This window comes from Anomaloglossus baeobatrachus, chromosome 6 (assembly GCF_048569485.1).
Source record: "Anomaloglossus baeobatrachus isolate aAnoBae1 chromosome 6, aAnoBae1.hap1, whole genome shotgun sequence".
In the NCBI taxonomy this organism is placed as follows: domain Eukaryota; kingdom Metazoa; phylum Chordata; class Amphibia; order Anura; family Aromobatidae; genus Anomaloglossus; species Anomaloglossus baeobatrachus.
The window spans coordinates 488,021,192-488,035,264 of NC_134358.1; the positions used below are offsets into that span (position 1 = coordinate 488,021,192).

Sequence of the window (14,073 nt, forward strand, 5' to 3'; positions counted from 1 at the left end):
TATCTATATTATTTATTGCAAAACCGCAGGGACCAACCTGCGGTAAATCCGCGGCAAATCCGCATGCGTTTTTCCCGCGGATTTTTCCGCAGGTGCGGAAATATTCAACTCCCAGAAGTTTCTCAAGAAATTTTCTTGAGAAAAATCACTTTTCTAGTGCGCACAGAGCCTAAAGGGAATCTGTCAGCAGGTTTTATGTCAGCAGACCTGCGTGCTGTAATGGTTAACACAGAACGTTAATGCATGCTTTTTTTGTCACAGTCCGGTCTTTAGTTTATTTGCTATGTTTGCTTAAGCAGCAGGACCCTTATCATTACAGGACTAGCAACTCACAGGCACTGCAGTCTGACAGTACCCTCTGATACCTCACAATCAATGTACAATCTCTATAGAGAGCCTGGTGTGGGAGGTAAAAGCCTTCTGGACTCTGCTAGCTTAATAAACCTAAACATTTTGATTGTATCAGACTTTTACATCTACACCAGAGTCTGCTGCAGCGACTTCTACTTTGATCACCAGGCGATGCAGTGTTCCTGCCTTGGATAGTGATGGGAGAGCCGTCGATGCCAGCGGCGCTGGTGGGCGCAGGCTCCGCTCATCCACTGGGCTGGGTTTCTTTGCAATCTGCAGTACCACTGGCTGACTGTAGGATGTGTCTTCCAGCTGAAGTACCATCATTCAGCTACAACCCATGGGAAAACACCACACCCTTCTTATTTCCCCTCCTGTCTGCTGACCCCTGCCACAGATAGTTCTGTACTCCTGGTTCTTGTCCCGCCCTGTTCTGTCTAGTGATTCTGGTGTTCTGACTTCTGCTTGTTTCCTGACTATCCTCCTGCCTGCTGTTTATGTACCTTGCTGCCCGATCCGGATTTGACCTCTGCTTTGTTTGTCCTTGCCTGCCGATTCTGTCCCTGTTTTGCATTTCCCTATTTGACCCTGCCTGACTACTTCTCTCATCAGACTGCAGCCTTCCCTTCCACAGGTAGTGATCACCTTGGGCCCTGTGTAATTCCAAATCCCTGTATAGGGGTTAAAGAGTTTCAGGGTTCTAGTGGTCCTGCTTTGTGAGTGGCTTCCCTCCAGCCTGTCCATTACAGCCCGTCGGAGTCTGTGGATCCAGGCAGGCGTTACACAGAACGGCTTCAGACAGTCATCTAAGTCAGTGTTCCCCAACTCCAGTCCTCAAGGCCCACCAACAGTGCAGGTTTTTGGGATTTCCTTAGTATTGCACAGGTGTTAATGTAATTACCTGCCCAGGTGCTGGTTCCAACAGTAGTGCAATGCTGAGGAAATCCTGAAAACATGCACTGTTGGTGGCCTTGAGGACTGGAGTTGGGGAACCCTGATCTAAGTGATACGTGATTGTTGGATTCAGAATCTCTTTCCCTACATCATGCTGCTCTCAGACGAGGAAGCAAAAAACTGCTGATAGATTCCCTTTAAGTGCTCCGCCACGCTCAGCGCACTTAATTGCTCATTTTTGATACGTATCAAAATGCTAATTACACAGGAATGCAGAAACAGAATATATTAAAGTCTTTATGGATTTACATTTCAAAGAACTGAGGGCTACTATATGTGGCTTGGGGAGGTTGATCTCGCTGACAGATTCCCAATTGAATACAATGATATAACTAATTTTCATTTATTTGTTTTCAAGACTTTGAGATTTATTATTTGTTGTTTTTTTTCGTTACCCCATGGCTATGGTTCATATTCGTGTTTTGCGCTTTGTATGCGTCTTGCAACCCAATAAGCTCTTTATTTCTATGGCCTGTGCTGTTTTACCATTACTTCTACCAATACCTTTGATACTGTAACCTAGCAAAGATAATCTTTGTAACAGTATGTAATAAAAGACCGTATTCATGAATCCCAGCAATGCAATATATGTTCAAGGAAATTTTAAAAACTATAATGTCAAAAAATAATATCCCTTTGTATAAGCATTATGATATCTGTCAAATTATTTCACATATGCATAACTTTCTTCGGGCTAAAGTATAAATTCTTTAAACACCGTGTATGGATAGGGTTTTTTCATGTATCTACAATTAATTTCTCTGCAATTCTATTATTCACACATCTTACTTAAAGCCATTTTTAGAGAAGATAATTGCACTTTTAGGAAACTGCGTCATTAGCTACCAGTCAGAACATGTTCCTGTAAGAATTAGTCAGTCCTTTGTATGTATGCCATAGGTAATAAGTACCCCTTAATGCAGTATAATGTAACAGTCTTGACGAGGGGCAGGTAATTTCTAATAAAGTATTCAGCGCCGTATCACAATGGGTATAGATGACACGAACGTCAATTGCTTTGCCACGGTAGCGTATTATCAGTTTTATAATTCTCCTACAATTATAGAGCAATTACATGTTCCATCACCGTCTTGTGCTCACACAGAAAGTCTTACAGTTGGGACCATATCTATATTTCTGGGACTTGTTTGCTAAATATGGCTTTTGTGTGTCCTATTTTTACTTGTATTATTAATATATTTCACATTTTTAATCACAGTTGCAGTTACTTAAAGATTTACGAACTGGAAAAATGAAATGAATGTAAAATTGTTCAAGAATATAGAGAACATTAGTATTATTCGATTATTTTATTATTTTGGTTTCATGTTATTTTATTCTTTTGTACTGCCCAAGTGGCTTTTATATGTTGATTTTTTTTTTGCTTTAATACATTAATATGTAACATTTAAAAGAAAATTAAACACCGTACAATGACCTAACACAGTTACCCAGTAATTCCTGGGTAATGACTTGTGTCTTAGTTTCTCTAGTGAGAATTCACTAATCATTTATTAGGCCCTAAATTGGTCAATAAAATCAGACATATTGTTGCTTCACTTAATTCTCGCTCCATAAATTGTCATAAACAATTTATGGTGCCATTGGGCCATATCAATCCAAGATTTAATTTCCAACTTTTTTTTTCTCCTGTTTTTCAGTCCCTGTTGTAATATGGTACATGAAAGGTGACTGTACAGGTCACTGCTGACATATAGGAATAAGTAAGGCAAGCCGTATTGTTGAAGGGTATAAGCCATTTTTCTCTTTTACGCGGGCTGCTATGTCACGAGCTAGGTAATGACGGGACAGATGACCTTTGGCTGGCCTTCAGACTACAATCCCTGCACTGTCCCTTTTCTCAGAGGTAGGTTTGATGGTAACCAGATCCGAGCCCCCAGCGTGAACCTAACTCCTGACCACACCCTGATCTTACGCCCCCTCTACCACACCCTCAAGGCGGGCTAGAAAACACAATGACAAAACCCCACAGAATGACACAGACAAGGGAGAATGAAAACTCGTATACACAGCACTCAAATACAAAGGAGAGACAATATGTGTACTGGGAAACAACAGGAAAAAAGGGGGTAAAGTAACGCACAACAGCGGAACGGTCACACCACTCAAAAGTGCAGCACAGCTCACCATAAACAGGAAAATCACCAAGACTGGGATCGCTGGAGCTAAAGCTGGAACGATCATTGGCACAAACAGGAAGGAAACCGTGCTATAAGGCTATGTTCACACACGGCATCTTTTTTTCTGAGTGCATCTTGAGTGCATCTTGGCTGTATCTTTTTCCTGTGGTCTCAGAAAATGCATCTTGTGACCCAAAAAAGCGCATGATGTTTTGCCGCATTTTTACGGCGTTTTGCCACTTTTTTTAATGCATTTTTTAAAGGAGAAACAAAACTTGATATGATAGGATAATTGATAGATAGCTAGAGTAGATAGATAACAGATAATAGATAATAGAACATACAGTATAGAATAGATAGAAATAACAGAATAGCTTGATAGATGCAGATAAAATATATCTTTGTACCTTGTTAGCCAGTAGAGAAAAAAAAATTGTTTAAAAGAACTGAGAGTCCTCAGTGGTTACTTTTTTAATGGCTAACTGAAAAGATGGTAATAATAGCAAGCTTTCGAGACTACTCAGGTCTCTTCTGAGCCTGATGAAGAGACTTGGATAGTCTCAAAAGCTTGCTATTATTACCATCTTTTCAGTTAGCCATTAAAAGGTATCAACCACTGAGGACTCTCAGTTCTTTTAAACAATTTTTTTTAGCTTGATAGAGGGATAGCTAGCTTGGCCAGCTGTTTTAAAAAAATTTTTTGTTAAAAAAATGACGTGGGTTCCCCCCATTTTTCAGATCCAGCAGAGGAACAGCAGCAGCTGCAGGTTGTATCCCTCAGATGTGTGCTGTACCTTGGCTGGTTATGAAAACTTGAGGGGATCCCAAGCTTTTTTTTTTTTTTTAAATTTGATTTATTTAAAAGAAAAAACAAAAAAAGACGTGGGGTGTCCTCCCCATTTTTTTTAACACCAGCCAAGGTACAGCAGACAACTGTGGGCTGATATTATTAGGGTGGGAAGGGCCATTGTTATTTGGCCCTTTCCAGCCTAACAATAGTAGCCCATAGCCGCCCCACTGGGCTCGGCTCTTCCTGTTGCCCTGGTGCGGTGACAATCAGGGTAGCAAAGAGCTAATAACAGCCCACAGCTGCTACTAAGCCGTAGCCTAGTGATTGCAGGCGTCTATGAGACCCCGCCCCCATCACTAATCTGTAAGTGAAAGTAAATAACACAAACACCCAAAAAATCCTTTATTTGAAATTAAAGACAAAAAGCACCCTCTTTCACCACTTTATTAACCCCCCAAACACCTCCCCAGGTCCGACGTAATCCACATGATTTCCCACAACATTTCCAGCTCTGCTACATCTGACAATCACAGCGAGCAGCGATAGAACAAGATTGCCCGCTGTGAGGTCCACGCAGCAACTGAAGTGAGTCGTGCGATAAGCGATGTCATCACTCAGGTTACCCGCGGCCACAGCTGGAGTCCTCTACCTGTGACAACAAAACACCTGAGTGACTAAAGTGAGCCTTGCAATCAGTGGGACATCACTCAGGTGATTTGTTGTCACAGGTGGAGGCCGTGGCCAAGCTGTGGCCGCGGCTAACCTGAGTGACATCACTGCTGAGTGCACGGCTCACTTGTTCTATGGCACTCGCTGTGAGCTTCAGATATGTAGCAGTGTTGGAAGCATTTTGGGACATCATGTTGATTACGTCGGACCTGGAGGGTTGAGTTGGGGTTAATAAAGTAGTCACAGAGGGTGTTTTTTTTACTTTTATTTCAAATAAAGCATTATTTTGGTGTTTGTGTTTATTTAATTTTGCTTACAGTTTAGTGATGGAGGGTGTCTCGAATAGACGGCCTCACCACAGGTCCTGCTGGGTCGATTGTATCATACTTATGCTAATTCTAACAGGGGGAGGGTATAATTATACATGACCCCCAGATATTATCTGATCCTCAGCTGCTGTCACTCAACAAGCAGCTAATTTTATAAACTTTACTTTCTTGGATTTCAAAACCTAAACATCCGAGCTGACCACTAATGGTATGTAGAGAATCAGAATGATAGTGCCAGTATAGCACTGGTTTTAGGTTATATACGAAAATCCTGGTGGTTGGTTCCCACTAAAGTTTATCTGTCACCAGATTTCACAATACAATTTGCATCTATTATTAAATAGGTCTCTCAGGCCTAATTAGGCTGGTGTACTTAATTTGAAATACCTATTTAGAATTGGTTATATAATCCTGATGCAAAAATAAAAATATTATCAGGCTAGGTATTACAAATGTTGTTATTAGGCAGGGAAAAAGTTTCAAAAAGGATTATACAGTCAATCTTCTATTGATTTTCAAAGTAAGTTTACCAGTTTCATCAGATCTGTTTAATAATGTATAGCAGTATGTATTATGAAATATGGTGGCCTTTAAATTATATTGCGTGAATTTAGATGATCACCGTTTTATTTATTTGTGCGCCAGTAAACTCAGAATCATAACAATCTATTTTGTAAAGCTGTTTCATTATTCTAGAAGCTGCTATAAAATGTTGGTATATAGCTACAGCGTTATTTACTGATAATTTGCAGTTATTTTTAGAATTTTGATAGTTAGGTTTTACATTGAACGCTGTATTCTTGTTAGCATTTGAATGGTTTTTCCCTTCTTTTTCATTTCTTTTGCTATACCCAGACTCTATATACATCTGTATCTCTGTCACAAATCCCTTTTATCTTCATCAGGTTTTTGCTAAATCATCTGATAGCAGCATGATGTAGGCAAAGAGATCCTGAATCTAATGATGTGTCACTTAGATTACTGGGTGCAGCTGTTCTGACACAATCAGAATTATTAGATTTAGTCATGTAGCAGAGCTGAGAGAGCTGTCCTGCCCAAACCAGGCTCTCCATAGAGATTGTACATTGATAGGGAGGTGTCAATCAGAGGAGGAGGCATGCTGGACTGCTTTGCACGTGCCATTGTAGTGCGAGCAATGAAAGTCCTGCTTGTTAAAGAAACATAGCAAATAAACAACAGATCCGACCTTAAAGGCCACGTCACACTAAGCAACATCGCTAGCAACATCGCTGCTGAGGCATGACTTTTGTGACGTAACAGCGATGTTGCTGTGTGTGACATCCAGCAACAACCTGGCCCCTGCTGTGAGGTCGCTGGTTGTTGCTGAATGTCCTGGACCATTTTTTAGTTGTTGCTCTCCCGCTGTGAAGCACAGATCGCTGTGTGTGACAGCGAAAGAGCAACAACTGAATGTGCAGTGAGCAGGGAGCCGGCTTCTGCGGACGCTGGTAACCAATGTAAATATCGGGTAACTAAGAAGCCCTTTCCTTGGTTACCCGATATTTACCTTTGTTACCAGCGTCCGCCGCTCTCACGCTGTCAGTGCCGGCTCCCTGCTCCCTGCACACATAGCCAGACTACACATCGGGTAATTAACCTGATGTGTACTCTGGCTAGGAGTGCAGGGAGCCAGCGCTAAGCGGTGTGCGCTGGTAACCAAGGTAAATATCGGGTTGGTTACCCGATATTTACCTTAGTTACCAAGCGCAGCATCTTCCACGCGGCGCTGCTGGCTGGGGGCTGGTCACTGGTTGCTGGTGAGATCTGCCTGTGTGACAGCTCACCAGCAACCCATGTAGCGACGCTCCAGCGATCCCTGCCAGGTCAGGTTGCTGGTGGGATCGCTGGAGCGTCGCTTAGTGTGACAGTACCTTAAGACATGCATCCCTGAATTCTATTTGTTAACCCTTGCAGCATGCTGTCTTCAGCTTAGATAGCAAAAGCCTGATGACATATTCCCCTTAGTGGGAAGAATATGTCTGCATACATTGCAGTTATTCCAGTTAAAGCATCAGACAATCAAATGGACTCTACGGACCCCACAGTAAGTTAGAGGGTCCGTTGGTCACTGCTGGTGTGAGATAGAACCAGCCATGTGACATGATTTTCATTTATTTAAACTACAAAGTTAATCTGAACATGATCTTATCTGGTTAATCTACTGTATATATCAGATCACATTTCATTGTTTTGCAGTCATTGTTTTCTTACTGAACATTACCATGAGGTGCCTATCTAGCCCACTACAAATCATATACAATTTTACGGTTGCCCTTTATTATGATATCATTGCCCATCACGGAGCTATCGCATGCCCACGGTACAGCCAAGCTGTGAAACCCATTGACCTCCATGCACAATAATCAAAGGCAGATGCCACTAAGATCAGCACACTGATTCTGGGTCATGCTGCTGAAATCACTGGCCACCAGCAGATATTGTCTGGGAAAGGACTGGTAGCTGCCCATGTCCTACGGCAGAAACTGCAAAGGGCACATATTACATGGTTGGCAAGTTAATGTCTTTAACGTCTGCGATTCAACTTGTCCAGCAAAGTTTACTTGAATTTGGTAGTGTATCAGTTCATGGTAGTGTTCATCATGATGGATTTTTAACAGATATTGTAAATAATATAGTGGGTTATGTGTTTGGAAATAATTACGACTCCTGCTAGTTATTTATGAATATATTAATGCTTTTTCTTTTATTCTTATTATTCTATTCTATATACAGGATCATTATGACTGGGGTCTCAGAGCTGTTAAATCTGTACTTGTTGTAGCAGGTTCTCTAAAACGAGGTGATAGTAACCGGCCAGAGGATCAGGTACATTTCTATTAATAACATTTTTGGCACCATGATTAATATTTCTTCAGTATACTCATATAATCATATAATCACCACGATTACGCACAATGCATTTTTCTTTTTGAAAAATTCTACATTTTTTAAACTTTATTTTAGAAGCTGCGGCGTTCAGCTTGCTTGTTTGCCTTTGTCGGTCCCAGTTTCAACAGTTTGTCCACCTTTGGGGGGCAATTGTTTTTTTACTTAAATGCATGTATTTGTGACTAAAAATATTTTTTCCAATTAGGTTTCATTCAAAATTTTGCAGCATTTGGCTTTTACGGGCTCTTTGTGTTTCTGCACCTACACTAGGTCCTGTTAATCCATTCGCACTAACTATATCCAAATAATTTTTCTGAATCAAAAACATCTATTAAGGAACAATTGGAACAGTTTTCAAAGGAGGAATACAAATACTGAAATCTGTTTTTAAAAGATTTCAACTGCTTAAAGGAAACATGTCACCAGATTTGTCCCCTATAAGTTGAGGCTACCACCAGTAAGTTCTTATATACAGCATTCTAGAATACTGTATATAAGAGCCCAGGCCAATCTATATAACATTTAATACCTTTTATTATACTCATCTGCAGTCTGATGGGTATCACTGATCTTGAGCTGGCGCCTCCTCTCTTCTTCCGATTGCTGTCCTTCTTCCCTGCTTCGTGTGGGTGACATGTCCCAAATCATCCACACAGTGTCCTCCATTGCGCTCCTATGCACTTCTCCCTGCCCTGCTGAGGGCAGAACAAAGAACTGTAATACATAGGCATGGGGAAAGGTCAAAGAACGCCCGCGCATGTGCACTACAATACTTTGAACTGGCCTCAGCAGGGCAGATAGAAGTACGATTGTGCGCAGGAGCGCAATGGAGGCCTTTGGGTCGATGATGTAGGACGCATCATCCACTCGAAGCAAGAAGGAAGATGGCGATTGCAAGCAAAGAGGAGGTGCTGATCTTGATCTGGATCACCAATGCCCATCGAACCACCCTCAGGTGAGTATAATAAAAGCTCTTTTTTATGGTATACAGATCTGCCTGGGCTCTTATATACAGTATTCTAGGATGCTGTATATAAGAGCTTACTGGTGATGACCACAATTGATATCGGAGAAATCTGGTGACAGGTTCCTTTAAAGGAGAGTTGCGAAGTGTGGAATGATCAGCTTCCTGTATCTCAATGTTAGATCACATTTCTAGAATTATGTCTTCTTTAGGTTTTTCCTACAGAGTCAACATAACATGTGGTTTGAGAGGGGAGCACCTTCTCATGTTTACTTATTATCCATTGGCATATATTACAACACCTATTTTATTTTTATTGTAAAGTTCATAACACTCATTTTTCATGTACAAATGTATTTAGCTTATGTTCGGATTAATGTGTGTCTCCTAATTCCCGGTTCCAGGTACTCATGCGAGCTTTACGAGACTTCAATTTGCCTAAGATAGTAACAGATGATGTCCCAATTTTCATGGGCCTGATCAGTGACCTGTTTCCTGCGCTGGATGTACCGAGGAAGAGGGACCTGCCCTTTGAGCAGATGGTTAAGCAGTCAATGCTTGAGCTTCACTTGCAGCCCGAAGAGAGCTTTATTCTCAAAGTAAGAACAAAAAAATCATTTATTGTTAATTACTTTCATTAAAATACATACTGGCAACCTGGCATAAACATGAAGGTTAAGTTTTATTGTGTGTTTTCGAAAATTGTTCAATGTGCAAAAACCATATCAGCCTTAAAGGGAATATGTCATTAAAAAAATGACCTATTGTTTAGTTTTATCACTTTTGCCTGTCTCTTCAAAGCTTTTTTGATGGTTTCTTGCTGAGCTGAGAAAACTTAATTGCTTAGATTTTGTAAGAAAATTAGATCTGCCATCTTCCTTCAGCAAGGCTCGAAAGTGCAAGTTTATATAGGGATCAGGAAAAATTTAAAACATTATTGCTGTTCCTAATACACGGAGCAAATCTTCTATGAGTATTTGAAACATTTAGTTTTTTTCCTCTCCTTCTTTCAATAGCCACAACTATTTTTTGAGATTTTTTTTTTCCTTCCACATAGCCATAAGAGAGCTTGTTTATTTGCAGGACGACTTGTACTTTTGACTGACGCCATTCATTCTGCCACATATTGTACTGGAAAATCTGAAAAAAAAAATTCCAAGTGCAGTGAAATTGGAAACAAAAATTCAATTCCACACTGGTTTTTTGGGTTTTATATATACCATGTTCAATGTATGGTAAAACTAACATTACAATATGATGCACCAGGTCACTACAAGTTTATAGATACCAAACGTATCTTTTTTTTTATTATTATTATTTAAATGGTGAAAAAATTCAGAACGTACGTAATAATGGCATTTTTGCCTCATTTTCAAATTTTTTTAACGTTCTCATTTTTCGGGACCTGGAGCTGTGTGATGGCTCATTTCTTGCTTCATAAGATGACGTTTTTACTGCTACCATTTTTAGGTAGATGCAATGTTTTGCATTTTATTGCAATGTTGCGGTGACCCAAAAAACTTAATTCTCTCTTTATTTTTGTTCTCATTATGTTGTTTATAATGTAACAAATTAATTTATTGTATATTTTGAGAGATCAGGCATTTCTGAACTCAGCCATACCATATATGTATTTTTTTAAAAATTGTTTTATTTTCAATGGGGCAAAAGGGGGGAAATTTGACCTTTTTATGTTTTTGTGGGGTTTTTTTAGTTGTTTTTTTTTTACTTTTTATTTTATTTACTAAGGGGACTTGAATTTGTGATCATCTTATTATTTGTGTTGTACAGAGCAGTGCACCAGTACTGATCTATACAACAGACTCGACTACTTATGAGTACCGTCTGGCAGCCAGCGTCCATAGGAAGTTCATCATGACACACACAGGTGTCATCAGCTGACCTACTGCTATAATGAAAACTCATTGGTGACCCGCCATCACGTCATGGGGCCGCCTATAGGAGCAGGGAATGACGCTGTCCCCGCCGGCGCGTGTTACATCACACTGTCCGAGATTGACACCCGTGGTTGTTAAGGGTGCTTTACACGAGACGATCTATCGTGCGATAGTTCGTCGGGGTCACGGTTTTTGTGATGTACATCCGGCTTCGCTTGCGACGTCGGGCTGTGTGACACCTCCGAGCAACGCAGTATCACTCACAAATAGTGAGTCGTGTACTCGTGGCTCGGTTTCATAATCTCATTTACTTAAAATGGCGCCGGTTGCTCATCGTTCCCGGGGTAGCACACGCCGCTCCGTGTGACACGCCGGAAACGATGACCAGCAGCTTACCTCCATCCCACGGCACCCACCTGGCTATGCGGAAGGAAGGAGGTGGGCGGGATGTTTACGTCCCGCTCATCTCTGCCCCTCCGCTGCTATTGGCCGGCGGCTGTGTGACTTCGCTGTGACGCCGAACGTCCCTACCACTTCAGGAAGTGGACGTTCGTTGCCCACAGCGAGGTCGTCCAGAAGGTAAGTACGTGTGACGGGGGTTAAACGAGTTTGTGCGCCACGTGCAGTGATTTGCCCGTGACGCAAAAACGACGGGGGTGGGTACGATCGATTGTGAAATCGCACAATCAGTCATCCCGTGTAAATCAGGCTTTAGAGGCACATGTCTGTTGATCACATCAGCCGACGTGCAGGGTAAGATGCTGGCTCACTGTGTGAACTCGCATTAAACTCAGGGAGCCGTCACTGGATGTACCAGTCGCTAAGGGATTAATAGCCCACCCAGTTACAAAGAACAGTGCATTAAGATGTTTGCAAAAGTGTATATTTAGAAAAACAAATTGATAACATTTCTACCTTTTTTTTTTGTTATACTGTACTTTAAAGTGGCCGAGTTATGAAGTCAGACAAACCCTTATTATGTATGCACACCAGTGACTATGTAAGGGGAATACATGAAATAGCAGAAACTGCTGTGTGAATACTGACTTGAAAAATCCAATAGCTATATGTAAGAGTGAAAATGTGAAAAATGGAATCTGCATTACTTCCATGAACATTTTTCAAGTCAGTATTCACACAGCAGTTTCTCCTATTTCATGTATTCCCCTTACATAGTCACTGGTGTGCATACCTTATCTCCCCATAGTGATTTTTTTTTAGGTTTTTGCACCCAGTTCAGACATAGAATGGTGTTCCAAACGTTCTTCCTTATTTGTTAGTAGTTTTTCGTTTGTGAACCCTCCCCAACCACACCTATTGCCAATCCATATCATACGCATAAATAGCCTGGGTCTCAGCTTCCCATACACGGTAAGTTTTTTAACTGCATGAGAGGACACACACAAGCTAGGGGACCCCAACGTAGAGAAATACTTTGGCGTAATGTTGGGGCGCTATTGAATTGATCAATTCAGTAGCTAAATTTCTCTTGATTCATATGTTCATGGCAGTAATGCAGATTCCATTTTTCACATTTTCACTCTTACATATAGCTATTGGATTTTTCAAGTCAGTATTCACACAGCAGTTTCTGCTATTTCATGTATTCCCCTTACATAGTCACTGGTGTGCATACCTTATCTCCCCATAGTGATGTTTTTTTTAGGTTTTTGCACCCATTTCAGACTTAGAATGGTGTTCCAAACGTTATTCCTTATTTGAAACCCTTATTATGTGTCCTATTGGGTCTCCCACTCTGGTCAAGATTGCAGAGCCACTGTCCATGTATTACATTGCATGGCAGTCTCTGGCTGCCTGTGACTCCTCCTGACAAAATGTTTTGTATAAGGCCTCACTCCTACGAGTGTATAAATAACCTCTCCGATCCTCATACAGAAAAGTCGTCGAGTATCTTGCATATGTCACTCGAGTGCTATATGAGTCCATAATAATAATAATAATAATAAAGTTTTATTTCTATAGCGCCAACATATTCCGCAGAGCTTTACAATTCAGAGGGGACATGTACAGACAATTTGAGGCAATACAAAGAAACAAAATTAAGATACCAGGAGGAGTGAGGGCCCTGCTTGTAAGCTTACAGTCTATGAGGAAATAGGGGAGACACAAAAGGTGAATGGGGGGGAGAAAAGCTTGTTATATATGGTCCAGCCATCGGTTTACTAGGGTATTCAAAACCAGCTGCATGAACCCGTCATTGGCCAGAATTTATACAGGTACAGGGGACAAGAATTGGAAGTAAATTTTTTGTTATGAAGGGCAGAAAGGGACTAGATTAGATCAGGGCAGTGCGGTGATAGGCTAGTCTAAAGAAATGCGTTTTTTGGGCCCGCTTAAAAGTGTGGATGTTGGGAATTAATCAGATTGCTTTTAGTAGTGTGTTCCAGAGCATAGACACAGCTCGTGAGAAATCTTGAAGACGGGAGTGGGAGGTTCGAATTGTTGAGGATGTCAGTCTTAGGTCATTAGCAGCGTGGAGGGCACAGGTGGGGTGATAGACAGAGATGAGGGAGGAGATGTAGGGTGGTGCGGAACCGTGGAGAGCTTTGTGAGTGAGAGTGATAAGTTTATGTTGGATTCTGTGGCGGATAGGCAACCAGTGCAATGACTAGCAAAGAGCAGAGGCATCAGTGAAGCGGTTGCAGAGGAAAATGATCCTGGCTGCGGCATTCAGAATGGATTGGAGAGGGGAAGTTTAGTAACAGGGAGACCAATTAGTAAAGAATTACAATAATCCAGGCGAGAATGAATGACAGCAACAGTAAGGGGCACTTTGCACACTACGACATCACAAGCCAATGCTTGCAAATGCCGAGCGCGATAGTTCCCGCCCCCGTCGCAGCTGCGATATCATGGTGATAGTTGGCGTAGCGAACATTATCGCTCTGCCAGCTTCACATGCACTCACCTGCCCTGCGACTTCGCGATGGCCGGAGACCCGCCTCCTTATTAAGGGGGCGGGTCGTGCAGCGTCATAGCGACGTCACACGGCACGCGGCCAATAGAAGCGGAGGGGCGGAGATGAGCGGGACGTAAACATCCCACC

At 41.6% G+C, this 14,073-nt stretch overlaps 1 protein-coding gene across 1 annotated transcript in view; it reads left to right on the forward strand.

The window, feature by feature from the left end:
- DNAH11 (dynein axonemal heavy chain 11) overlaps window positions 1-14,073 on the forward strand; it is a 498,772-nt gene that overhangs the window by 215,933 nt on the left and 268,766 nt on the right. Inside the window, exons 37-38 of the mRNA XM_075315388.1 lie at window positions 7,989-8,081; window positions 9,513-9,707. Of these exons, the coding sequence (XP_075171503.1) occupies window positions 7,989-8,081; window positions 9,513-9,707 (288 nt within the window). The remainder of the gene's footprint in view (window positions 1-7,988; window positions 8,082-9,512; window positions 9,708-14,073) is intronic.